Here is a 27,355-nt window from a genome sequence, read left to right on the forward strand (position 1 = left end):
AGCCTGACCCTGCTGACCTGCCCAGGTCCCCACCTATGTATCATCATAAACAGCAACACTAGCAAAAACAGAACTTTTTGTCATGTGCCCGGCACTGTGCTAAATGCTTTACACGCATTAATTGATGTGATCCCTACAACAACCCAGAGGTAGGTGTCCTTACTCCACTTCACAGCTGAAGGGACTGAGGCTAGAGAGGTTGACTCACCTGCCCAAGGTCACACAGCTAGCCAGGAGGTAGGTGGAGCCCACAGAGCCCCCGTTAGCAGGTTTATTCTGGGGGGTAAGGAAGGGGAAAATCTGGAACTGAAGCCAAGGGGAAGGAGGAGCTGATGGGCAGCAGCAAGCTATTTATATTACACTTCCAGGTCTTGTCACGCTTGCCGGCATTTGTGCCAGGAAGAGCTGTGTCCCTGCCAAAACCTGGAAGGAAGAAGCCTGATTCAGGGTCCTGGGACCATCCCCTGGGGAGCTTTACTGAAGCTTCGGGTCTGGGTATGTTTCTCCCTGAACTCAGGGGAGAACCCACTGGGCAGGCGGAACCCCTGGAGCATGCCCTTGATTCTGGCATCCTGCTTCCTTCCTTTGTTCCTCCCTCTGAGGGAACCGGACTGGGAACCTGGGAAATTCAGAAAAAGCCATCACATGGCAGATCTAGGGTCTTGCTGTATGCAGTGAACTTGACCATTGGAAATGAGGAGGTGGTGGGGACAATGAGAAGGAGTGGCTTGGATTCAGATGCCAGCAGGTGCCATCTAGGTCTCTTATAGGGGATGCTCCTTGGAACCAGGGAGTGATGTCCTGGGAGACAGTGTCCAGAGGCTTAAACCTCCTCTACCAGGAAGAGTCTTCTCCTTAACCCCCCACCTCCATCCCACAAGTGTCTGCCTGGGCAGCCCCATTGTGTGCCAGGCACTGGGTACAGAAGTGGAAAAGCCTGTCTCGTCCTTGTAGGGCTCACCAGAGTCTCCCATCCCCACCCAGCATCTCCTGCCTAGAGCAGAGGTGATGATGGATGAAAGCGATGGCTCCTCTAGGTCCCCTACCAGAAGTAGAAGAGGGACCCAGGTGTCCTCTGGGGCTCAGACGACATGATCCAAGCAAGCAGTCATTCCTGGGTCAGGAGAAAAGTTTCCCACGGGTGGTGCCTGCAGCACACTTGGGTGCTCTTCCCAGCTTGATGTCTTGGCGGGAGATGGGGTGTGGTAGAGAAGGCTCATCCCTGCCCAACCATCTGCCCCAGATATCTGACACACATCCTGGCACCTGGACAATACATCCTTTGCCAAACCTTCTTAATAGAGGAGACGTGACTGCCAGCTGGAAGCCACTCCTATCACGGAGGAGAATGTGGTGATCATCTTGTCTCTGGGGAAGGCGGCTTAGATGGGGCTGAGTTGGGCAAAGGGTTTGGCAAACTGGTGTTCCTGGGATGTTCGGGGAGGAGCATGTGTCCCTCACCCGCATTCTGGCCTTTGCACTGTCCTGGAGGATATCTCATGTTCTTGGCTGGGAGAGCTCTGCGAGGTGACCACTCCGATGACGAAGATGATGATGATGATGATGATGATGATGATTCTAATAACAGCCAACATATTTGGAAAGTTTACTACTTGCCAGGCACTGGGCTAAGAGCTTTATAGATATTACAGCTTCATCTTCATACCTGCCCTATGAGGGCATCACTGTTAGTATTCCATTTTGAGGATCAGCAATGTGAAATGCAGAAAGATGAAGCAGCTTGCTGATGAGCAGTGGAACGTGGGCAGGCTGCCCTCAGGGGCCATAAGCACAGCCACCATATGATGATTGAGGCCTTGCTTTGGCCTTTATATTAACTTGATTTGGGTCTCTAAAGATTGCAACCCAAGTACCTTTGGATCCTTCAGTAATCTGAGAAATTTTTACATATGGGGCTGTGTCCTGGTTGACAGGGCGACATGCATAGACCATTTGCTTCCTGACTGCCAAGCATCCAAACAGATCATGTTTCAGATGCCCAGATGTGTGCAACATCTGGCAGACTGGCAGGACTTGTCTGGCTTTCCTCCAGATGTCTCCCCCTTTCCATTCTGTGTAGACACAGCTGGGACTTGGATCCCTCTGGACATGACCGAATGTGTGAAATCCCTGGTTGAAAAGTATTTGCTGGCTTTAAAGCATCATCTTGTGACTTCCCAAAGGCAGGATGTTGGTTTCGGTTCCTTTCTGCCATCCAGGCCTGAGACACATTAGGCTAAGCTAGAGAGAAATCAGGCTTTGGAGAAGTGTCAGCAGCCAGAGGAGAAGACCCTGCCTTCCCTTCTTCAAGCAGAGAAGCTGGAAAGAAGCTGACTGGTGGAGAGCATTGCAGGTAGTAGGTGCTGCATGTTCCTTGCGAGGGTTCCTGACTTTCTGACCCGGTCTCCAGAGGCTTTGAGCAGATGGTTCCAGAGTAACAGAGCCAGGAATTTATGATAAACAGGGATGTGTCAGCCAAGAGGCCCTCTTGGGCATGAATGAGCATAAGAATAAATCTGGGTTGGGAAGGTTCATAGAGCCTTCTGGGGAAAAGGAGTTCAAGATAAAGGCGGTTTAACAACAAGTCTTTATTTTATATAGCGAGCACCAATGAGTGAATGAATGAAGACAATGAATGAATGAATCAGGGAGTGAGTGAATGAATGGGAAGTGGACTTCGACAGCCAGGTCCTGGATTTGATAGAGCCTGACCCCAAGTACTGACAAAGGGAAAGGACCTGTTCTTGTCTGCTGGAATGTCCTTCAGCTCAGGATCAGGGAGAGAGAGTCTGAGTCCTTGAACCTTGCCCTCTCACTGCACACCCCACCCCCACCCATTCTGCTGGACCCTCTGGTCACAGGGCCCCCCTGGCTCTGGCCATGGCAGGGATTGGAACCAGGGGCCTACAAAGCTGATGGAGGTGGCAACCCCAGCACCCTGAGAAATCTGCAATGCTCTTCACCTTCCCAGCTGCTCCCCGAGCCCTAAACTGCCCCAGTTTCTTTCTTGTCACACTTCTGTGTCCTGGCCCTTTGGGGACTCCCAATGACAACTGGGAGGTATCTGAAATCTCACTGAGTCCAACTCTCCCATTTGACAAAGGACAAACTGAAACCCAGGAAGGAAGACTAGCCCGAGATCACAAATAGATAGGAGACAGAGCCCCATTATTGTGGAAGGATTTGGGGAGAGTTCCCACTGACTTAGGATAACACTGCACCATTGAGCAGGGTGGGGATGGGGCAGAGAGGGACTGAGATCCTTCAGCCCAGGTAACTTCACTGGGGTCTCTCCTGGCCTCTGGGGCTGGGAGCAGCAGTTAGTTCCTGGGGCCCTGAATCTCCCAAGCCTGTTATGGGAAAGGCAGCAGAGTTGAAGAGGGATGATAATTGGAGATCTGCTCTTCATCCTGGGCCCTCTGCTCTGACCGCTCAGCTCCGACCCTCAATTCCTATCTCTGTAGGCAGCTGCACCTTCACAGAGTATGGGCCAAGGCTAAGAGCCAGTGTCAGACTCCCCACCCTGTCAGGGGCCTCTGTGCTGGCCTCATGTGCACAGAGGTACCAGGTACCCCTCCTAGACTGACCCCTCGACCCCCGACTATAGGCACCTGAGCTATCCATCATCAGTGTAGCCAGGAAGCCCTTCCCCGGAGCCACTGACCTGCGGGCACTGAAGCTGCGTTTCCACCTAGACACCCAAGTTGATGAACTTGCTTGTTAGTCCATGATGCTTCTCTCCTCTCTTCCCTGGAGCCAGAGCTGTGCCTAGACTGCAGCCAGATAACTCTGGGGGCAGACACTGTGAGAGAGACAGAGAGAGACAGGGAGAGAGCAAGGAGGAGCTCACATGTGTGCACACCAGTGGGGTCAGGAAGGCTGACTCCACATCTCGGAGAGTTTTCAACATGTAAGACTCAAAATCGAATATAGTGAGAAGAGTATCAAGCTTATCAGAAATCTGGTACAAATAAATCCCTTTACTTCCTTTAGCCTCCGTTTTCTTGTTTGCAAATTAGAAATAATTCCTAAGACTTGGAAACCCATATGAAAATGATCTACAAGCTGTTAAGTTGCTGCATGGACACAAGATCATTCAGTCCCCCAGGATGAGAGGGCAGGGCGAGTGGTGGCTCTGGCCTGGGGACTCAAGGGCCCAAGCAGCCTCCAGGATCTCCTTGCTGAGCTCCTTGATGAGCTTTCATCCGGTGCTGGCCTTCTTGGCCCTCTGCAAACCCAGCAGCAGGGGCTGGGGGAGCCCCTAGGGTTCAGAGGGAACATTTGCCCTGAGGTTTCTCCCTTTTTTTCCAGGCAATCAGGCTGGGGTCCAAGCCTTCCTAGAACTCCATCCCAAACCAGGCGTGGTGGCCTCTCTGTGGGTTTGAGCACTTTGCATTATGTGCTTTGTATCTTTCAGCTTCCAGTTTACCCCCAAGCTTGTCTTTTGTGGTGTGGGGCTAAGAAGGGTCTTGCAATGTCCCTGGACCCACAGATGTGGTCTGGGTGTGCTGGGGGGAGGGGAGGGATAGTCTCCAAAGCCGCCCCCAGAGCTAAGACCCAACAGGCGGCCACCTGCTGTGTCCCAGCAAAGCTGCTGACACTGAGCACACGCATGTCCCCAGGCCCCCCAGTTACACAACAGCTTCCGAATGGGATGAACGGGAGCCCTCTCCCCATCCGTTGTCTCCCCGTCTTGGGCAGAGACTGAGAATCCAAAGGGGGAGGGCTTGAGAGCATCTCTCTTCAGATGGGGACCACCGTTCAGGGGTATTAAGTGACTTGCTCTGAGTCACACAGCAGGTCAGTGGCGGGGGCATCCCTACTCCCAGGCCCTGGGGCCGCTTTTACTGCCCAGATGGGCATCCCCTGCTCCTGCCTCCTTCCTTGTCCCTGAGCTTTGAGCTGCGGGGAGAGCTGGCTGGAGCCAGGGATGGTAGGGGAATTGTTCTACATATTTGTTAATCAGGTCTCAGAGAGAGAGAAGGACCCCAAGCTCATCATCCACGAAGGAATCCAATTTGGCTTTTATGGCCATGGCTATTGGTCATATTTTGTGGGGATCTTTTTATTTTTTTTATTAACCCAGCAGTCCAGTGGGTCCTCCGGGTTCACACTGAAGTCCAGACAGCGGCCAGGACTTGGGACTGGGGGTGGGGAAGAGATGGTGGGAGGGGGACAGGCTGGCCAAGGCATGTAGTGAGGGTTTTCAGGAACCTTCTGACCCTTCAGGCAAGGGGTGCTTGGGGGCCTGGCTATATTTTATGGGCTCTGTAAGCGTTACTGGTTTTATTAAGCTTCCATTGCCTTTTCTTTAGAGATGCAAGGCTGCTTGGCGGGCTCCAGGAGCCAGGACTGATGGGTCTGGGCTGTGAGGCCTGAGTTCTTAGACGACAAGAGGTGGAATGGGGTGGGGGCAAGAGTGGGTGAGTCTGGGTGTAATTCCCCCTGCCATAGAGCACAGAGGCTAAAATGATGGGCTCTGACACTGGCCTGCAGAGGCCCAGACCCCAGCACCCCATCCCTGCCCACTGCCTCGTAGAGCTGAGGCTGGATCAGAGATGACATAAATAAATGAAGTGGCTAGCACTGGGCACATGGCATTGTTTGGTGGATGCAGGGCTCCCTGCCCAAGCCCCTCGCACAGCTTCTGCCAGACAGTAAGCCCTTGGCCCTCTATTTTCTTTCACTGCTCGTTGAAGAGCTGGTTGGCAGATCTGGGCATCCTGTTTGTATCCCTCTCTCTGGACATAAAGTCCTGGCCCAAATGCCATTATTTCTTCCCTCCCCACGGCTGGAGGAAGAGGCGCTTGGAGGAGTGAGCCCTGGCCAGAGATCCGGGAGCCTGAGTCCATCCTCAGGATCAGCAGTGTGGCGAGCCTGCAGAGAGGCAAGTGTGAGCCCCAGGGTGGGGAACACCAACGGCTAGACCACCTGCTGGAAGAAGTCTCTGGGGACTGGGGAGGGTGACCAGGGCAGCAGGGTCTTTCAAAGAAGGATCCTGGACCATCTGCAACAGAATCACCTGGGGAGGTGGTGTGACTAGATTCCTGGGCCTCACCATCCCCCCCCACCCCCCGCGCCCAGAGTCTGATTGACTGGATCTGGTGTCTGGCCTAGAAGTTTGTGTTTTAACAGGTGCACCTGGTGCCTGACCCATGTTAAAGTCTGAGGGTCTAGGAGGTAGAGAATGAGAGTTGGCTCCAGCCATGAGCAGGGGCCGGATTTGGGGCTCTCCCCATCTCTGAAGCTCATCACCATCATACTAACAGCTGTGACTCAGCAAGCTGGGTGTCACCATTGCCATTGTACAGATGAAGAAACTGAAACCCCAGGCCCCCCGCGGGTGGCAGAGCTAGGGCTCGAGCCCAGGTTTATCCGACTGCAAAATCCATGCTTAGCTCCCCACCGCCACCCCCCAAAATCAGGCCCTGGTGCTCTCAGTACCCCATATCCTTCTTAGCGGTGGGGGGACAAGTTCTGTCCCCCTGAGCCCACTAGAGAGAACACAGAACGGGAGAGGGCAGCAGTGCTCCTGTGACCATTAATACTGGATTCCTCTGGTGCTGGCTGGGACGTCTCCCCAGGTGATATATTGACCAGAGCAAAGCTTGTTTGCCGGGTATATATTGAGCTGTTGGGCTTACGAGTCAGTGTCCAGTTTCCTCACCAGCTGTCAACCCAGGAGGCCAGCTGTCCTTCACGCACTCTATCTCCGCAGCTCGCCCTGCTCTGGGAAATGAGGGGCTGGACAGGCTCGCCGCAGAGTCCCTGCTGACTCCCTCTCCCACCCCTCCTGGCTCCCGATAAATAAGCCCAGATTTTCTTTGTGGGAAGTGGTCATGTGCATCCCTCTGAACTTCCTGCCCTCTGCTGGCACATTTAGCTAATGAGGCTGGTGTTTCTTGGGGGGCAGGAGGTCTGAAGGGGCATAGGTGTAGGTGCTTGATTCAGCAACAGCTACAAAGCCAGGTTTCCCAGGGGCTGGGGGCAGGGAGGATGGGGGTGGGAGATTTAGGGTGTTCTTGCTGAGGGAAGGGCTCAGACGCCCTGAGAGCCACCTAACCTTGCCCCTCCCTCTATAGATTTGGAGGGCATTCCCTGGCTCCTTAGCCATCTTCATTTGAGATGCTGGGTAAGACTTGTGGCTTTTTGAGAGAAGACTCTAGGAGACACCTAAGATCTAGCTGCTAGGCTGGAGCTCCCTGCCTCACCTCTACTTTCCCTCTGGGGAAATTGTATTAGAAAGAAACAGAACCAATAGGATGTAGATGGATGGATGGATAGAGAGATGATAGATAGATAGATAGATAGATAGATAGATAGATAGATAGATGATAGATAAAATAATTGGCTTACATAAGTATGGAGACTAAGAGGTCCCATGGTCTGCAATTGGCAAGCTGGAGACCCAGGAGAGCCGATGGTGGAAATTCCTGCCTGAAATCCAGCAGAGTTGAGACCCAGGAAGAGCCGATATTTTAGGCCGAGTCTGAGGGCTGGAAAAGACCAATGCTCTAGCTCCAGCAGAAGTTCCCTCTTACTCAGCCTTTTTATTCTCTTCAGGTCTTCAACTGATTGGATGAGGCCCACATTAGGGAAGGCCTTCTGCTTTACTCAGTCTCCACACCCACACATTGGTCCAAGTCTGGACATCCCATGGCCCAGCCACATAAAGTTAACCACCAACCCATGTTCCCATCAAAGGGAAGACCAGGCTTCCGAGACTGGTGGAGACTTCCTTTAAGTCATGCCTTGAGCTGTCACGTACCAGAAGCAGAATTGCTGACACCTGAGTGATTTCCGGCCTTGTGGTGCTCGTGTGGGCTTGCTAAAGAGCTGTAGGTTTCCTCCATGGGTATTGACATCTCAGCTCTCAAGGAACTTAAGGGCTACCTGGAATGGAGAAAAGATCATGGGCTTCAGAATCCGAAGACCTGAGGTTCAAACTCTAGTTTCACCCCTTATTACCTGTGTGACCCCAAGGGAGTCACTTAACCTCTCTGTTTATTGTGCCGTCACATGGGGAAGCTTGTAATGCCTCCTTTGCAGGGCTGATGTGAGTACGAGAGAGGGTGGATAGAGCACCTGCACATGGTAGACATGCAGCTGATTATTAAACTATGATTATCTTAATGGGTGGCAGTTTCTGCATTGTGCCAGTTGGACTCTTGGCTTCACCCCATCAGTGTGATTCGGCCCCAATTTCACCACCATGTCTCTAATACTTCTGCAGCCTCCTGAGATGGAGTGCCCCAGTCTCGGAGAAGGGCTTGGGATTCGGGATGGCAGGCACATAGCTGGGGCATCTGGAGGGTGGCAGACTCTCAGAAGATGGGGCATTAGGACTTAGGACATCGCTGCCCAGGAGGGACCACCCTTCTCCTGTCCTCCCTTCTCTGCCTCAGATGAGCTGAATTCACCAAAGGACCAGACCCAGAATCAGGAAGCAGAGAAGAACACAATGTCCCCGCTCCAGCATCAGGGGAAAATGGGACTGTTCAGCTCGAACGATCTCATTTTGAACTTGCGCCCAAATCTCTCAGCCGAAGGGTAGGAGAATCAAAGACCCCGAGATGTTTCCAAGGACCAGTGTTGCTGCATCAGGGAGACAAAACACCCCGAGACAGGAAGAAAAAGCTGATCAGCTCCTAATTGCTGTTAAATTATATATACATATACGTATTTTAAGTCGAATCTGCATGTCTAATGTGATCTTTTTTATTACATTTTAACAGTCTGGCTGAGGTAAGGGAATGAAGAAGGAAGGTTTCTGTCACCCATCGTGGGGAGGAGGGAAGTTGTAACTAGGGCCGAAGGCAGCCTCTGGTGTGGGGCCACATCCCTGGGAGCCACTCTGCAGGAGAGCAAGGAGGGGGCTGGGGGTGTCTGTGAAGCAACATCGCCTCCCACCAAAGCCCCATTCTGTCCAGGTAGGGGAGTCCACCTAGCTTGGGACTTGAAGAATGCTTCTTTCCCTAGACCTTAAAAATAGCTTCCCCATTTGGCTCTTTGGGTGCACATGCCTGGTTGTTTCCGGGGACTGCCAACCCCCCCTCCCCACCCCCCCGCCCAGAATCTGGCGATGGAGCCGACTGAGCCCTCCAAGCCAAGAGTCCCGGCTCTGCCACTCACTCGCTCTCAGAGGTGGCCAGAATTGAACTCTGGGCCTCCCAGGAGCCCATGAGCCAAAGTGGACATACATCCACAAAACAAGCTCTCCTCCCTTCTCTTAGGAGAAGCAAGTGGGGCAGCTGCCTACAAGGAATGGTAGACCCTCGGAGCCTGGAAAGGAAGAACCTGGTCTTACCCAATAAGGGTAACATCGCCTCCCACCAAAGCCCCATTCTTACCCAATAAGAACTTGGGTAAGTCCCTTCTCTTCACCGGATCTCAGTTTCCCTGGCTGGAGGATGAAGGAGTTGGACTGGCTGCACTCTGGTGTCCCTTCTGGGCCCAGTGAGCCATGATCTACTCCCTGTTCATTTTAAAGACCCTTCTGTTCATCTCAGGGGAGCAGGAGATTTCCACACTTGCTCACTCATTGGGCATTCTCCAGGTCCTTCTGCTGTCTAACCAGGGTCTTTCCTGCTGCAACTTGGTCACCCCTCCTCATTTTCTCTCCTTGGTAGACAGAACCCTCCTCCAAGGCTGATTATAGTAACTCCTCAAAGAGTTGAAGGCTGTTAGCAAAATCCCTTCCATGCATATACACACACATTCTATTTTTAAATAACAGTTATTTCTCACTCTAAAAGTAAGGCTGCACCTGATCACTGCAGAAAAATTGGAAATAGACAAGTATAAAAAAGAAAATAAAAATCACCCATAATCCTCCCAGACCGAGATAACCACTATAAATGGGTTTTTTTAATGCATATACACGTGGAATTATTTTTTCTGTTATAAAATTGAGATTATGCTTCAAATGTGTCTTTGGGTTGTCCCACACCTGGCCCTTAAAACTGGGCCAGGTTCTTCCCTTCCAGGCCCCGAGGGTCTACCATTCCTTGTAGGCAGCTGCCCCACTTGCTTCTCCCAAGAGAAGGGAGGAGAGCTTGTTTTGTGGATGTATGTCCACTTTGGCTCATGGGCTCCTGGGAGGCCCAGGGTTCAATTCTGGCCACCTCTGAGAGTGTGTGTGTGTGTGTGTGTGTGTGTGTGACAGAGACAGAGTGGGCGAGGAGCAGAAGCAACCTCCAAGGGCCCACCCTAATGGAAGACCATAAAGGCACAATGGAAGTTGGCGCCGGGCACTGTGGAGCTGTCCTTAGCTCCTTTCCATGGAGCAGCTGGAGCTCCTTGCTAAGCTATCAGTTCCCATCATTTGAGAAAGGAAAATAAATGTGCAGTTTGCTGCGCACCCTGTGGAAGGGCCCGAGGAGGTGGTTGCCCACTGCGGCATCACTGTCAGCCCCCACTTGCCAGCTGGGCCTCCCTGGGTTTGGGGAGGGTCTCTCAGATCTCACCCACCCTTGTTGGCCTGCAGATTAGGACTCCTCTGCAATTTCTACGGATGTCACCGCTAGAAGGACCTGGCTCTTCACCATCCCAATGCCAGATGGGCGAGACAGGGCCCCAAGAAGAGAGGGACATGCCCAAGGCCACACAGAAATTTGGTGGCTGAGCGAGGCCTGCAGCCCTGGTGGCCGACCACCAGTCTGGTGTCATTTCCCACATGGCAGCTTTTCTTTCCAGGGGTGGACTGAGAAGGTGGGCATGCGGGTGGGAGGGCAATAGACAAAGAACTCATCAAGTCCACTTCTTGCTTGTCTGTTTCATCCTCTTCAAGATCCTCCCCCCCTGCCCCCAGGCAGAAGTAACCACACTCTTGGCCATATGTTCATATTGTTTGGTGACCATCCTCTGTCCAGGGGGAAGTCTTATCTAATATCTAAGTCAGATTCTCCAGAGATTTCTTTGCCTTCTTTCATTCAACAATATCTGTTAAGCACGATCACCACCCCCTGCCCCCCACCGAGTACTTTAGGCCACATGGAACCCAGCAGGGAACATAACAGCAAAGTCCCTGATCTCTTGGAGTTCATGTCTACCCAGCTGTGGGGCTCTCACTGGGAGGCAGAATGGCTGTGCCCAATTTTCTGGTCACTTAAATCCAGCAAATGTTGTCTGCAGGGCATGGAGTCACACATGGGGGACAGGGATTCATTGTAATTGTTCCAGTTACTGTTACTATGTCAGCAATCATCCCCAAACTTAGTGATGTATGACAACCAATGCATTATGCTCATGGACTTTCAGGACAGGGTGCAGGAGAGGGTGGCTTAGCTCTCCTCCACAGTACCTGGGTCTCAATTGGGAAGACTTGAAGGCTTGGGTTACTCCTTGACTGGAGGTGTCTTTACCCACGTGTCTGGTGGTTGGTGCTGTCAGCAGGAGCTCCTACGTGTGGTTTCTCTGCCTGGGCTCGTCTGGACTTCCTCCCAGTGTGGCAGCTGGCTTCCAAGGACAAAGTGTCCCAAGAGAGCCCGGGGGAAGCAGCCTCTCCCATTGTCTCAGAAGTCTCAGAGCACCACTTCTGCTGTGGTCTCAACACCACCACCACCCCCACGCCCCTGGATTCAAGGGGAAGGAATGCAGACATTAATTCTGGACGGGAGAAATCTCAGTCATACCATGAGAAAAGCACAGGAGATAAGAGAGATTGCTGTGATCATCTGTGGCAGATGCAATGGGCCACGTGGGTCTGGCAGGAGTTCGCAGCCTTTGGGGAGAAGCAGAGTATAACAGGACAGTAGTTGTCATTTCCCAGGGACTGTGGTCAGCCTACTGTGTACATCATCCAACCACCTCTGTGAGGAGTACTGTTAGCCCCATTTTGCAGATGGAAAAACCGAGGCTCAGGAAGGCTACCCTGTCTGCCCTAAGTCATACAGCTAGGATCGGCATCCAGGTCTGTCTGCCTCCAAAGCCATAGTCTTTAACATTCTGCCTCGCCTGCCTTGTCCCTAAGTAATTTTTACCCCTGAAGTACGGTGAGAAGCTTAGGCAGGCAGCTGGGGGCTTCAGATCTGGGAAGGCTTCTTGTCAGAGGTGACACTTGAGCAAGACCTTGAAAGATGCCTTAGACTCAGACACCTGGGGAAGGGAGTGGCATTCCTGGTGGAATAGCAGTGGGTTAGAGGATCCCCCAAATCACTCGGGGAATGCAGCTGTGATCCAGAATCCTGGCCTTGGGACGCCCCCCTACACAAACACATCAACATATTATGAACTGTACACCCCAAAAGGCTGGGGATAGGGTGGATGGACCCCAGGAAAAAGGCACAAGAGGACCCAGTCCCTCCACCATATGCCATCGGCATCCTCCTTCCAAGGCTGGGAGTGGGGCTGAGGCTCCCACCTGCCCCCACCTCCACAGGCTGACTTAGTTCTGCCCTTTGGACTCGGGGTGAGTCTGAGCTGCCTCTGGTTCACACTCGGGAGTTTCTGCTGATACAAATTGGGCCCCGGAGCAGATACCATCCCCTCGGCAGGCTTGCTTTAGGGCATGGCAAATGGAAAGTCTGATGATCTCATCATAGAAAGCTTGCATATTACAGGAGCAGTCCCCACCCTTGCCAGGCCTCTCTCCCTTTCAAGCCTTCTGTTTTGCCCTCCTCCTTTCCCACCCACCCTCGCCCCACTCTGTTTCTCTCTCTCTGTTTCCCTATTTGCATCTCTGTCTGCCCACCCCCACCCAATTCCACTCTCCTCTCTGTCTCCTCTTTCCAACTGTCTCGTCTCTCATCTCTCCCATTTCCTGTCTCCCTGTCTCTGCTCCCCTCCTTCCCCTCACCCTCTCTTCCTCACTTTCTTTGGGCTGTCGGCAGCCCCTTCTCTTCCTGGACAGACCGTCTAATTGAAATGGAGCACTCTAGAGAATGTTAATAGGAAAGGCAGCATTAATTAGCCAGCTCTGGCATAATTAGCTTCCTCTTCTCAATGCCTGGCATCTAACTGGATAATGAGTCTCCCTCCGTCCAAACAGAGGACAGGAGGGACAAGGGGGACAGGCCATGCCCGGGGATGCTGGAAGGCCTCCTGCCTTCGGGCCACCCTGCTGGAGTCCTCAGGCTGCCCAGCCTGCCCTCTCCTGCCAGGGCCTCCTGCTGCTTGTGCCCAAGTCTTGGGGGACAGATGCCTGGCCCCTGCTCATGCCCAAAGGTTTGACGTTGCTGGAGCTGCATGTTAAGTGGTCTGAGTCTGACAAACAGTGGCTGCAGCTGCAGCGTCCCAAAGAGGGGGTGGGGAGCTATTGAGAGTTCTTGAGGAGAGCCATGACAGGCATCTAGCTCCGGCACAGCCCCATGGACAATGGCTGAGCACATTGCAGCCCCCAGAGGGGAGCAAAGAAATCTGTTTATGTGACAGATAATAACGAATATACTGCACAGACTGCAGCGTGCTTCCACCCTTGACCTTCCTTGCAATTGTGTGAGGCAGGAATGGCCACCTCTATTTTATAGACAAAGACTCTGAGGTTCGGAGAGGTTTCCCACCTTGCCAATGTTCACGCTACCAGGACCCAAACTCGGGTCCATCTGATTCCAAAGATCACATTCTTTCCCTTCTACCCTGATACTTCTGCAAGGTACTTCAGAGTTGCTGATTAAATAAAAGTGATTATAGTGGAGTAACACCTCACGTTGGCCTTGAGTTCTAAAATCAGAGCGTGGGGGCGCCTGGGTGGCTCAGTCGTTGGGCGTCTGCCTTCGGCTCGGGTCATGTTCCTGGAGTCCTGGGATCGAGCCCCGCATCGGTCTCCCTGCTCCACGAGAGGCCTGCTTCTCCCTCTCCCACTCCCCCTGCTTGTGTTTCCTCTCTCGCTGTGTCTCTGTCATATAAACAGAATCTTTAAAATAAAATAAAATAAAATAAAATCAGAGCGTGAAGCAAAAGTTGGGAAATCGGGCGCAGTCAAAGTTCCCTTCAAAAAGCCCTTACATGGGAAGGAATATCTCTTCTGTTTGCAACTGGGCTGTGATTCTCCCTTTTCTGGGACTTTGAGAGCCAAGATCTAGTTGGGGGAGGTGATGGACAAATAACATATTTTTTTCTTTCTGTTTTGTGTACGAGTGATTAAATTCAGTTGAGTTAAATGCCTGCTCGATGCAATTCCACTGTAGTATTTGTGGACGGAGTCGATTCCTAGGGCTGGGCAATTGCAGCCACGGGGCACCCTCCTCTCCCTCTCTCCAGCCTGCTGACCCTCTCCCTCTCCTGTAGGCTATGGACTCGGAGGATGACCCTTTGCTGCAGGATGTGTGGCTAGAGGAGGAGCAGGAAGAGGAGGAGGAAGCAACGGGTGAGGCCTTTAGGAGGGCCCAGAAGCCAGGGCCGCAAGCTGGGGAAGGAGGGCAGTGTTGCTGGCGGCGTTGGACTTTGCCTTCCCGGCCCCCGGCCTCGGGCTTCTGGAGTACTCTGGGCTGGGCTTTCACAAACCCGTGCTGTGCGGGGCTGGTGCTCTTCCTGGGCTGCAGCATCCCCATGGCCCTGTCAGCCTTCATGTTCCTCTACTACCCGCCGCTGGACATTGACATCTCCTACAACGCCTTTGAGATCCGCAACCACGAGGCCTCCCAGCGGTTTGACGCCCTCGCGCTGGCGCTCAAGTCCCAGTTTGGGTCCTGGGGGCGCAACCGGCGCGACTTGGCCGACTTCACCTCTGAGACGCTCCAGCGCCTTATCTCAGAGCAGTTGCAGCAGCTGCATCTGGGCAACCGCTCCCGGCGGGTCAGCAGGCCCCCCCCAGCTGTCCTTGCGGCCCCAAGGCGTGGCCCAGGCCTATCTCCGGACACTTCCGCCGACCAGAAACCAAAAGCCAATCGGATTGGGCGCCTTCGGCGCGAGGCCCCACCCCCGGCGGATCTGGCAGCCAACCAGAGTGAAGGCCCAATGAACAGGAGGCTGGAGAAGAATGGGCGGTGCCAACCCAGCGCCCCGCCCCCTGCTCTGGCTGCAGCCAATCAGAGCCGAGCCCGCCGAGGTGCCTCACGCTGGGACTACTCGCGCTCGTATGTCAGCTCCAACACCCAGACGCATGCGCACTGGCGCATCGAGCTCATTTTCCTGGCACGCGGCGACGCAGAACGCAACATTTTTACCAGTGAGCGGCTGGTCACAATCCACGAGATTGAGCGCAAGATTATGGACCACCCGGGCTTCCGGGAGTTCTGCTGGAAGCCCCATGAGGTGCTCAAGGACCTTCCACTAGGGTCCTACTCCTACTGCTCCCCACCCAGCTCGCTCATGACCTATTTCTTCCCCACTGAGAGAGGGGGCAAGATCTACTATGATGGCATGGGCCAGGACCTGGCTGACATCCGAGGTGAGCAGACCTGTGTGTGGCTGGGGGTGGGGATCGGTGGGGCTTATAAGGGGCAGGGCCTTGATAAGGCTGGGGGTTGGGTCTTCCTGGGGTTGAGACAAGGTACTTTAGAGGGGCATAGGAAACCTGGCCTTGGACTCACACCTGAAGGAGGTTGGGGTGGGACTTGGCTGTGGGTCGGAGTCAGGCTGGAGTTGCTTGCTGGGTGTGACCTGAAGGTGATAGGTCGAAGGGCTGGGAGCAGTGTTGGGTGTGAGATGGGATCCGAGGGAGGCAAGGAAGGAGGTTTGGGCGCACACCTAGGTTGAGGGAAATTGGGAGTTAGAGAAAGCATGGGCTGGGGCTTGGGCATGAGGTTGGTTAGAGGGAAGCCCAGGTGTGGTGACAGAGGACTGGGCATCTAATCAGGGGAAGATAGGGGAGAGACTGGGGTTGAAGGGAGACCAAGATGGGGTTAGTTCGAGGTAATTTAGGGATGAGACTTGAAGGGGGCTAGAGAATGGTTGCGAGGCTTGGGGGCTTAGGTGTGCCTTTTAAGGGACACATAAACAAGGTTCTAGGCAGATGGAGGGGGACTGGAATGGGAAGGTGGAGTTCAAGGATTACAAAGACTGAGCCTTGGAATTAGGTGAAGTTCACATGCAAATAAAATGTGAATTTATTGGGCGCTGCCTGAGCAGGTCTGGGGGCTGCTGCTCTTGGGCAGTGAGTTCTTTAAACCCTCTCTCTGTCCCATTAGGGACAGTTGGAGGCAGCCAGAGGGGGAGTTTCCTACGTCCTTAGAAAGGAGTCGAATGGTGAGGAGGCCAGAGTGACGTTGATGGAGGGCTGGGGGGGAGTTGACACTCTGAGCTCCTTGGGCCCCCACCCCTGCAGGCTCCCTAGAGCTGGCCATGACTCACCCCGAGTTCTACTGGTATGTGGACGAGGGCCTCTCCGCAGAAAACCTCAAGAGCTCCCTCCTGCGCAGCGAGATCCTGTTTGGAGCACCCCTGCCCAACTACTACTCGGTGGACGATCGCTGGGAGGAGCAGCGGGCCAAGTTTCAGAGCTTTGTGGTCACCTACGTGGCCATGCTGGCCAAGCAGTCTACTAGGTAGGAGGTCCAGCTGCACCCAGTGTGTATTTGCCCTTGTGTATACCAGGAAAGGGCTGTGTTAGGGCAAGAAACTATCTTCCAGGTGCTTCTTTCTCCTAAACCCCAGATCACCTGCCCTCAACCTTCTCCCTAGGAGGTCTTTCTTCCTGAATCAGGGGCAGAGCCCAATGCATCCTCCCTGTCACTCAGATAGCTGAAAGACTCCTTTTCTTGATCAGTGCTAATAGGTAGTGAACATGACAGCTTTGGCGGAGGCAGGAAATCCCACAGTTCTTGCCCCTGGAGGTGTGGGGTATTGCTTTTCTCCTGAGATGGTGCTAAAGGGCTTTCTGAAAAGAGTATTGACCAGGGAGTATTGGCCTCTCTGCCTCTACTACCCAGGGAGGTAGTTGGCAAGTCACTCTTCTCTAGGCTGCAGTTTCCCTGCTTTTAAAATGGGGATGGTGAGTCCTGATACCCTTCTGGAGGCATTAGGAGGAGATGAGCCAAGAGATGTGAAGGTGCTCTCAGGCAGTGGGTGCTTTGGTTGTCCTCCAAACCTTGGGATATGTGTCTAAGAATACAACTAGGCCCCTCCTCACCCAGAAAGAGCATTAGATAGTTCATCTGTCAGTCCTGATGGACAATAACTGGAATGCCTCTCAGTCCTCTGCCCTGACAGGCCAGCCCCAGACACAGGAGGAATCATTCTGCCTGAAATACCCTTGTTCCCTCCATTACTCATCCATTACATTGAGCAACTACTTTGAGCAACTACTGTGAAAATCAGAGCTAACATTCATGTGGCACAGAGCAGGTAGAAGCCCCTTACACACAACGTCTCATTTATTTTTTTTTTAAAGATTTTATTTATTTATTTGAGAGAGAGAATGAGATAGAGCATGAGAGGGGGGAGGGTCAGAGGGAGAAGCAGACCCCCCTGCTGAGCAGGGAGCCCGATGCGGGACTCGATTCCGGGACTCCAGGATCATGACCTGAGCCGAAGGCAGTCGCTTAACCAACTTAGCCACCCAGGCGCCCCACAACATCTCATTTAATGTTCACACCAACCCAGTGAGGTAGGTGCTATTATGATTATCTCCATTTTACAGTTGAGGAAATCGAGGCACAGCACAATTAAGGAAGTTGTCCAAAATGATAAAGCCATAAGTGGTGGAATGACATTAAAATCCAGGCTTTCTGGGGCACCTGGGCTGCTCAGTCAGTTAAGCATCTGACTTTTGATTTCGGCTCAGGTCATGATCTCAGGGTCCTGAGATTGAGCCCCACGTTGGGCTCCACACTGGGTGTGGAGCCTGCTTAAGATTCTCTCCCTCTGCCCCTGCCCACTTTTGCACATGCTCTCTCTCTCTCAAAAAAAAAAAAAAATATCCACGCTTTTGAATCTGGACCCCTTACCCTTTGTGCTTTTACGCCAGTCGCTGCACTAGGAGCCTTCTCCCAGCCATGCTTCTTTGCCAAGGAAGCCCTGTTCATCCACTAAGATCCAGCCTGGGCAGTTTCTCCCTAAAGCTGGATCAAAAGCCCACTCTGCCCCCTTCCACCGTGCCCTTCCTTCTCCCTAAAGGAGGCAGGGAAAAGCATATGTTGAGTTAGATATATCTGGGGTTGCATACCAGCGACTCCACTTAGTTGTGTGAGTTTCAGTGGGCTCTCTCACCTCTCTGAGCTACAGTTCCGTAGTAGCCCTTGGCAGTCTGTATTTTAGTTGTTTAATTCCTTGTCACTCAAAGGGCAGCCCTTAGATCAGCAGCAGCAGCATCACCTGGGGGCTTGTTATAAATATAGAATCTCAGGGCCTTTCCTTGACCTGAAGGATTCCCAGGTGACTTGTTTGCACATTAAAATTTCAGGAAGTCTAGATTCATTATGTTTCAGTAGAGTGTGAGTTTGTTGAGGCCTGGGATTGTTCCTGGTTCACTTCTATAGGCCTAGCCCCCAGTACAGTGCCAGGAACCCCTTAGGAGGAATTTGTCTTGGGAATGAACGAGTGGATGGGTGGATGGATGAATAAATGGAAATGTTCCTGAGGAAGGTACTTGGCTGGCTGGATTAGGAAGCTGGGAGAGGCTGGCTGCAGGAAGATCTGTAGGGTTTCAGATACCGACAGTTACCTCTGTGTAATATGTTCAGCTGCTGAGTCAAAACCTCTGCCTGAGTAGAAAAGCCTCTCTTCCCCTTCCCATCCCCCTAGAGCTTCATAGGTGTGGTGACAAGCAGAGTCCCTATAGACTTGACTTTAGTATCTTCTTGTGGAATGATCAGATCTTTTTATTATTCTATTATTGGTTACCCAAGAATTGGCAACATGCTCCTTGACTTATTACAGAATAATACACATGATCACTTTTACTACTTCCCTGATAATACTAGAATTTTAGAACATGTTCACTGTGCTTATATCTTGTTGCATGCATTTTAATTCTATATACATTTAAACCCCATAAGACATTACATTATTACTCTACTGAGTCAGTACTCATTTATATTTACTCGCATATTTACTTTTCCTGTTGCTCTTCATTACTTTCTACAACTTCATGTTTCCCCCTGGAATCGTTTTCTTGATCTGAAGAACTCTCTTTAGTAGTTTTGGGTTTTTTTTGTTTTTTGTTTTTTTAGCGCAGGTTTGCTGGTGATAAATTGTGTTGCTGGCCTCGAAAACATCTTTATTTTACTTTCATTTCTGAAGCATATTTCTGCTGGTATAGAATTATAAATGGGTAGTTATTTTCTTTTAATACTTTAAAGCTCTCAATCCATTGTCTTCTGACTTCCATCATTTCTGTGGGAAAGTCAGCTGTAAATATTTTGATTGCCCTTTGAAAAATTATCTTTTTTCTCTGGCTGCATTTAAGATTTCTTTTTTGGCTTTGGTTTCACCAAGAGTTGTGAAACTACTCTTATGTTTCTTTGTTAGTGTAGTTTTCTTTGTATTTGTTCTGCTTGGAATGCACAGAACTTCTTGAATCTGTAGGTTGATAACTGTCATCAGTTTTAGGAGTTTCCTGGCTATTGCCTATTCAAATATTGTTTCTACCTTTTAGGATTCCTTTTTAGGATTCTAATTACACAAATGTTAGACCTATTCACTGAGTTCCATGTGTTTTCATTGCTCTTTCCAAGATTTTTATTTTTTTTTCTATGTTCTAGTATATGTTATTTTCTGTGTTTCATTTCTTTCTATGTTCTAGATATTCCAGTTCACTGTTATACTCCAGTTTTCTGTTATATCTAATCTGCCAAATAATATCTGTTGAGATTTTAATGTTAATGTTAAGTTTTTCTGTGGAGAATTTCCATTTGATTCTTTGTTATTGATCTAAATCCCTGGTGAAATTCTTTAGTTTTATTTCTTTTGTACATATTATCCTTTCTCTCCTTAAACATATTAATTATCATTATTTTAAAGTCCTTATCAGCTGACTTTCAATATAGGAATAACCTGTGGATTTGTTTCTGTAGTCTATTCTTTCACTTGGTTTTTGGTCATGTGGTCCTGCCTATGAGTATGCCTGGTAATTTTTATTGAGTGATGAACATTGTGTATAAAAAACAAAGAGGTCCAGATGATATTTTTTCCTGCACAGAAAGTTTGTCCTTCTCTCCACTAGGCAGACAGATTTGTGACTGATCACCTTAAGTAGCCAACCATTTTGCTGAGTCAGGGCTGTTTTGCAGCCCTGCAAAGTTTCAGTCTGCCTCTTGTTTGCCCTTGATTCTCTAGAAGTTTCAACTGGGAGCCTGGTGTATTCTGCACAACTCTTTTCTCTGACAGTTACAAACTCTAATATTTATTTCTCAGAACTACAAAAAGAAAAATAAAACAAAAACTCCATGCCACTTTTTCAGAGGCTCTCTGCTTAGACTTGCAGCCTAATGCTTCATGCAGCTCCACTACCCAGCACAAGTACGGAGGGAGAAACTGACCATATACTCTGCTGGTCTACAAGTTTCTGCCCCAAACAATGCTAATTCATCTGACTCCTAGCCTTGATTTTCAGCCTTCTGCCTGTGTTCAGAATCAGCAGATGCCTCCAGGATGAAAACAGCTGTAGAAGGGCAACTTACCTTTCCTAGGTTCTTCTCTTTCCAGAGTCTTTCTGGAGTTCCTCTACTTCTCATTACTTTAGGAACTCTCTACTGTCATTAAATAGATGACTTCTGAATTTTATCTGACTTTTTGTAGTTCTTGGCAAGAATATTGTCTTCCATGAGCTATTCCTTTATACCTGAGAGTAAAAATTTGGGCCTGTGTCTTTTTATAGCCAGCAACTAAGATAGGACCTAGAACTTCAAAGGCACTCTATAAATGGTATACAAATGAATGAATTAATTAATTAATAAACAGTTGCTTGAACTTTCAGTGTTCTACTCTAATGAAAGATCAATTAACCTATTTAGTTCAACAAAGTAGATAATCCAAAGATCTTTTCTACTTGGCTTTTAAACGTTCCATTTGGTTTTTTAAAACAGCTTTATTGAGATATAATTGACATACAACCAACTGCACATACTTGAAATTTACAGCTTGATTAGTTTTGACACATGTATATACCATAAAACCTTTACCATAATCAGATGGTGAACCTGTCCATCTCCCCCAAAAGTTTCCTCCTGTACCCTGGCTAATCACTGTATCCTGCCCTTTCTTGTCTGTCCACCCCTACCTCAGACACCACTTTCTGTTTTCTATCACTATATACTGGTTTTCATTTTCTAGAATTTAATATCCATGGCATCATATAGTATGCACTCATCTAGTTGACCTCTTTCAGCCTAATTATTTTAAGTTATATCCATGTTGTTGCAGGTATCGATAGTTTATTATTTTTAGATGCTGAGCAGTAATCCAGTGTATGGAGATGCCACATATTTTTATACAGATATCTAATTGTTCCAGCATATCTGTTGAAAAGATTATCCCTTCAACAAAGATTGCCTTTGCACCTAGGACAAAAATCTATTGTCCATATATATGTGGGTTTATTTCTGGACTCTGTATCTATTTCTTTTTTTGCACACTTAAAAAATACACACACACAGGGCTATTTCAATTTTTTTTTAAAGATTTTATTTATTTATTTGACACAGAGAGAGAAAGCACAAGTAGGCAGAGAGGCAGGCAGAGAGAGAGGGAGAAGCAGGCTCTCCACCGAGCAGGGAGCCAGACGCGGGGCTCGATCCCAGGACCCAGGGATCATGACCTGAGCCGAAGGCAGCCGCCCAACCGACTGAGCCACCCAGGCGCCCCTGCTATTTCAATTTTTTAAAAATTCATTTAAAAAATATGGGGCAATTAACGTTATCTATTTCTTCTTGCATGAGCTTTGGTAGTTTTTGAGTCTTTCATGAAATTTGTCCATTTCATTTAAATTGTCAAATTTGTTGGTATAAAGTGATTCATAATATTCCCTTATTATCTTTTAAATATCTGTAGAAACTAGTGATGTCACCTCTTTCATATGTATCTTCTCTCTTTTTTCATGATCAGTCTGGTTAGAGGCTTGTCAATTTTACTGTTCTTCTCAAAGAACTAGCTTTAGGTTTCTTTGATTTTTTTTTCTATTGGTTTTGTTTTGTTTTTCATTAACTTCTTCTCTGATCTTCATTACTTCCTTTTGTCTACCTACTTTACATGTAATTTTCTCTTATACTTTTTGAACTAGAAGCTGAGCTCATTAATTTGAAACCTTTCTTCTTTTCCAATATAGGTATTTATTGCTATAAAATTCCCTTTCAGTACTGTTTTAGTACGTCCCACAAATTTTCATATGTTGTGTTTTCATTTTTTTTCAATTCAAAATACTTTTTTTTAAGGATTTTATTTATTTGAGACAGAGAGAGAGAACACAGAGTCAGGGGGGGCGGGTAGAAAGAGAGGAAGAACGAGAAGCAGGGAGCCTGACTCGGGGCTTGATCCCAGGACTCTGGGATCATAACTTGAGCCTAAAGGCACTTAACCAACTGAGCCACCCAGGTGCATCTCAAAATACTTTCTATTTTCTCTTCTGATCTCTTTTTTGGACCCCTGTGTTATTTAAAAGTATATTATTTAGGTTCCAAATATTTGGTAATTTTCCAGATATCATTTTGTAGATGATTTTTAATTTAATTCTTTTGTATGACTTTAGTCCTTTTAAATTTATTGGGTCTTGTTTTATGATCCAGATTGTGGTCTGTCTAGCTAAATGTTCCCTTGTGCCCTTAAGAAGAATACATATTCTGCTATTGCTGGGTGGGGTGCTTAATAAATATCAGTTAGCTCAAATTGGTTGATTGTGTTGTCTGGATTAATTGAACCCTTTATCATTTTGAAATTGTCTTCTTTATCCCTAGTAATATTCTTTGCTCTGAAGTTTACTTAGTTTGTTGTTAATGTAACCATTCCTGCTTTAATTTGAGTTAGCATGGCACATCTTTTTCTATCCTTTTGATTTTAACCTATTTGTGTCTATATTTAAAGTGGGTTTCAGAGGAGCATGGGACTCTTGATCCCAGGGTCGTGAGTTCAAGACCTACATTGGGTGTAGAGACTACTTGAATAAATAAATGTCTTCAAAAAAATCATAAAATGCGTTTCTTGTAGGCCACTAGGTTTTGATTTTTTTAAAAGCTAGTCTGACTGTCTCTGCCTTTTAATTGGGGTGTTTAGACAATTATAGGTAATGCAGTTATTAATATGGTTAGGCTTAAGCCTATCTTACTTTATTCTACTTATCATATATTCTTTGTTCCCCTTTTCCTCTCTTCTGCCTTCTTTTGGACTAATTCAGTATTTTTTATTATTATGTTTTATTTCCTTCGTTAGCCTTTTAGCCATAACTTTTTATTTATTTTAGTGCTTGGTTTAGGGCTTAAAGTATGCAACCTTAGATTATCACAGCATACCTTCAGATGATGTTATACTACCTTGTGTATAGTGTGAGACCCTTACAGTGGTATACTACCATTTCTTTCTTCCTGGCCTTTATGTTATTGTTGTCATATGTTTTATTTTCATACACGTTATAAATACCACACTATATTATTATTTTTGCTTAAATGGTCAATTATAAAGAGACTTAATGAGTAATAAGAAAAATTTATATATTTGTTCATGCCATTACTATTTGCAGTCCTTCTTATTCCTTTGTATAGATCCATGTTTCCATCTGTTATCCTTCTCTTTGTACCTGAAGGACTTCCTTTAACATTTCTTATAGTGCAGAGGTACTGGAGATGAATTCTTTCTGCTTTTGTGTATTTGAAAAGGTCTTCATTTTGCCTTTGCTTTTGAAATATAGTTTTGCTGGGTGTAGAATTCTGGGTCAACTGTTTTCCCAGTAGGTAAAAGGTACTGCTCCATTGTCCTCTCACTTGCACTGTTTCTGATGAGAAGTCATCCTTATTTTTGTTCTTCAGTGTGTGATGGATCTTTTTCCTCAGGCTACTTTTAAGACTTTCTTTTGGTCACTGGTTTTGAGCAATTTGATTATGATGTGCTTTGTTGTTGTTTCATTCATGGTTTTGGGGGGTTTTTGTTGTTGTTGTTGTTTTGTACTTGGAGTTAGTTGCTTGAACTTCTTGAATCAGCAGGTTTATAGTTTCCATCAAGTTTGGGAAAGTTGCACCCTCCTTTAGGGAGCCCAATAGCCCATATATTAGGCTGCACTGGGGCCCAGCAACTCTCAAGGTGGTAAGTCAGGATAACCATAGGACCCATTTTGATTCTCATCGCTCAGGTATTATCATCCTGTGTTATCTCATGTCCAGAGTCTTGCTTTATATATTTTCTCTTTTTTGTTGTTGTTAATTTCATGGGGAGGGTAGATCTAGATTTGATCTTATCACTCCATCATGGCCAGAAGCAGATTTGTATTTTAAAACTCAATGTGACCAGCTGGTTATGTTTTTGTTATTACTGAGAATAGCTTGTGGGACGCCTGGGTGGCTCAGTCGGTTGGGCATCTGCCTTCGGCTCAGGTCATGATCCCAAGGTACTGGGATCAAGTCCCATGTCGGGCTCCTTGCTCAGCGGGGAGCCTGCTTCTCCCTCTGCCTGCTCTGCCTGCCACTCCCCCTGCTTGTGCTCTCTCTCTCTGACAAATAAATAAAATCTTTAAAAAAAAAAAAAAAAGAATAGCTTGTGTCACCTGCACACTGAATAGCCATGTAAAACTGCATATATGGAAGCCAGTTTGAATTTAGGATTTTGCAGCAAATATTGAGAATTGGGAGATGGCGTAGGATTTGACTGTGATTGATTATTATCTGTGTCGAGTATGGTCTCAACCTTGGCCATACATTTGAATCACCTGCGAGATTTTTAAACACTGATGACTCAGCCCCACCCCAGAAATTGTGGTTTAATTTGTCTAGAGTCTGGCCTGGACATCAGGATTTTTGGAAGCCCCCAGGTGACTCAATGTATAGCCAAGGTAAAGAGCCACTGTGGAGGTGGATATCTCCTGGTTCTCCAAGTGTCAACAGCCATCTGCAAACCACTTCTGTGTTTCTTCTCCACCCCCACCAGCAAAGTCCAGGTTCTATACGGGGGGACAGACCTCTTTGATTACGAGGTGCGCAGGACCTTCAACAACGACATGCTCCTGGCCTTCATCAGCAGCAGCTGCATCGCGGCCCTCGTCTACATTCTCACCTCCTGCTCAGGTAGGCCTCCTCAGAAGGCCCAGCAGGAGCCAGCTCCCCTCTCCCCACCCCACATGCTCTTGTTCCACCAAAGTCTGCCTTCTCCAGAATTCCAGAAATCATCTTGAATCCGCCATGTCAGAGCTGGTGGGGTGGGATGCTCAGAGGTCACCTTTCAACCCCAGGCAGGGGCACTGTGGTCCAGACACAGCTCGGGCCATACCTGAGGGCCCCCACTCCCGGGACCTCACATGGTTAACCTTGTGCCCTTTGACCATCATTTCCTTGCTAAAAATTTTGTTTTGGGGAGTCTGGAGTATCGGACCCTCCTTTATGGATTATTCTGTAGCCTGTTTTATAGTCCCCAGCTGCCCTTTTGTCCCTCAGTTCGCTGTAACACTGCCACCTTCCCACATACCCTGGCTGCTTCTTTCTGCGTATACAGTAGGTACTTTCTATTGCCCAAGCAAATGACAGATTAGCCAGAGCTTCAAAACAAGAAAAGACATTCATTCATTCATCCACATAACAAATATTAATTGGGCACTGACTATGTGTCGGATGCTCTGAGGTGCCAGAGATCCAGTGAAGAATATCATAGACACGTTTACTACCCCCATGGAACCTCTAGTCTACTGGGGTGACAGATATTAAACATATAATAATTCCCTACTAGCAACCGAGGTCAGTTCTATGAAGATGAGGGTCTGTGAACCACCCACTCAGATGGCTCCCTCTGCCACTCTGGCCTCCTGCCTGGCCCCTTCTCTCTGGGCATGAGAACTGTTCAGGGCACACCCAGGGTGGTGAAGGGCACTCTGTGGGGACATGGGGTGTGAGGCAGGATCCAGCTGTGTCCCTGAGGGTGTGTGTTCTGCTGGGCCCTCCCACTCTATCCCATGTGCCTCTTGCCCTGCCCAGTGTTCCTGTCCTTTTTCGGGATTGCCAGCATTGGCCTCAGCTGCCTGGTGGCACTCTTCTTGTACCATGTGGTCTTTGGTATCCAGTACCTGGGCATCCTCAACGGCGTGGCTGCCTTTGTGATAGTGGGCATCGGTGAGTTGCCTCTGTGGCATGGTGGGAAGGGTGGAAAGGAGGTGAAGATTTGGAATAGGGGCCTCGTTCTGGGGAAGGGGTAGGGCCAGGGAGCATGGAGGGTGGGGCTTGGATTCTTGGTGGGTAGAGCCAAAGTCGGATGGGTCTTTCCAAACTCCAGGCTGAGAAGCAGGACTCCCCTGGAGCCTGACCTCTCAGGGGGCCACTCTGGGTTAGTGTAGGCCCAGCGTGGGTCTGATTCTGGAGATAGCAACATGATCCTGAGCCTGCCCCTGCTGGCCCGGGGCTCCCACCCACAGGTGTGGACGATGTCTTTGTGTTCATCAACACCTACCGCCAGGCCACCCACCTGGAGGACCCCCAGCTGCGGATGATCCACACCATCCAGACGGCAGGCAAGGCCACGTTCTTCACATCCCTGACCACGGCCGCTGCCTACGCAGCTAATGTTTTCTCCCAGGTGAGAGACTGCCTTTGTCCCTGGCCCAGTCTCCCCGTTCCTCCCATGGTCCCTGGGCTCTGCTCCTCCCACTCACCCCTTCTCTTGCAGCCACACGGCGTTTGCCTCAAGGCACCTGCCACGTCGCTAGACTCCGTTCTTGCTACTGGTCGTCATTACCAGAACTTAACAAATGGGAAAATCATGAAAATACAAATAGTATTTATTATTAATGCTCATTAATAGTAATCCAACCTCTGCCCTGAAGGGTGTGTGGCAATTTCCAAAGCTCTTCCACGTTTAGTTTTCAAGACATATGACAGAGGTATAATTACATCCCTATTTTCCTAATACTGAAACTGAGGCCCAGAGAGGTAAAGTGACCTCCTCAAGGTCACACAGCTGGTAAGTGGTGAGCCTGACCAAGTCTGCTGACCCCCAGTCCAGAGCTCTTCCCACCCACCAGCCAGCTTCACCCTACATTGTCATCCTTCTCATCGACATCCCTCTCACTGACCCCATGCTCCTTCAGGCCCCTGAGTTGAGCTCAGGAGAAGGATCTGAGTTATCTGAGTTTGGGCCAGGTCCTTGGTGCCAAGAGAACCCGAAAGGCAGTGAGTCCACCCGAGCCTTCGAAACATTTAATGACCTGGGCCAAGTATCCCATCTAGAAACCACTAGATGCTTTGGGATTATTTGGGCCTTGGTAGAGAACTGTGTCCAGAAAACAGGCAGAGCTAGGTTCTAGGTCCCCTTTGTGACTGGCCGTGTGACCTTAAGACCTCTGAGCCTCACTCGCCTC

At 49.1% G+C, this 27,355-nt stretch overlaps 1 protein-coding gene across 1 annotated transcript in view; it reads left to right on the forward strand.

Annotated features, from left to right (window-relative positions):
- Nucleotides 1-27,355, forward strand: part of DISP3 (dispatched RND transporter family member 3) — a 49,582-nt gene that overhangs the window by 5,146 nt on the left and 17,081 nt on the right. Inside the window, exons 2-6 of the mRNA XM_081816822.1 lie at nucleotides 14,227-15,328; nucleotides 16,205-16,424; nucleotides 24,943-25,079; nucleotides 25,980-26,114; nucleotides 26,414-26,574. Of these exons, the coding sequence (XP_081672948.1) occupies nucleotides 14,230-15,328; nucleotides 16,205-16,424; nucleotides 24,943-25,079; nucleotides 25,980-26,114; nucleotides 26,414-26,574 (1,752 nt within the window). The 5' untranslated portion in view covers nucleotides 14,227-14,229. The remainder of the gene's footprint in view (nucleotides 1-14,226; nucleotides 15,329-16,204; nucleotides 16,425-24,942; nucleotides 25,080-25,979; nucleotides 26,115-26,413; nucleotides 26,575-27,355) is intronic.

This window comes from Leptonychotes weddellii, chromosome 4 (assembly GCF_054177405.1).
Source record: "Leptonychotes weddellii isolate Sample4059 chromosome 4, ASM5417740v2, whole genome shotgun sequence".
In the NCBI taxonomy this organism is placed as follows: domain Eukaryota; kingdom Metazoa; phylum Chordata; class Mammalia; order Carnivora; family Phocidae; genus Leptonychotes; species Leptonychotes weddellii.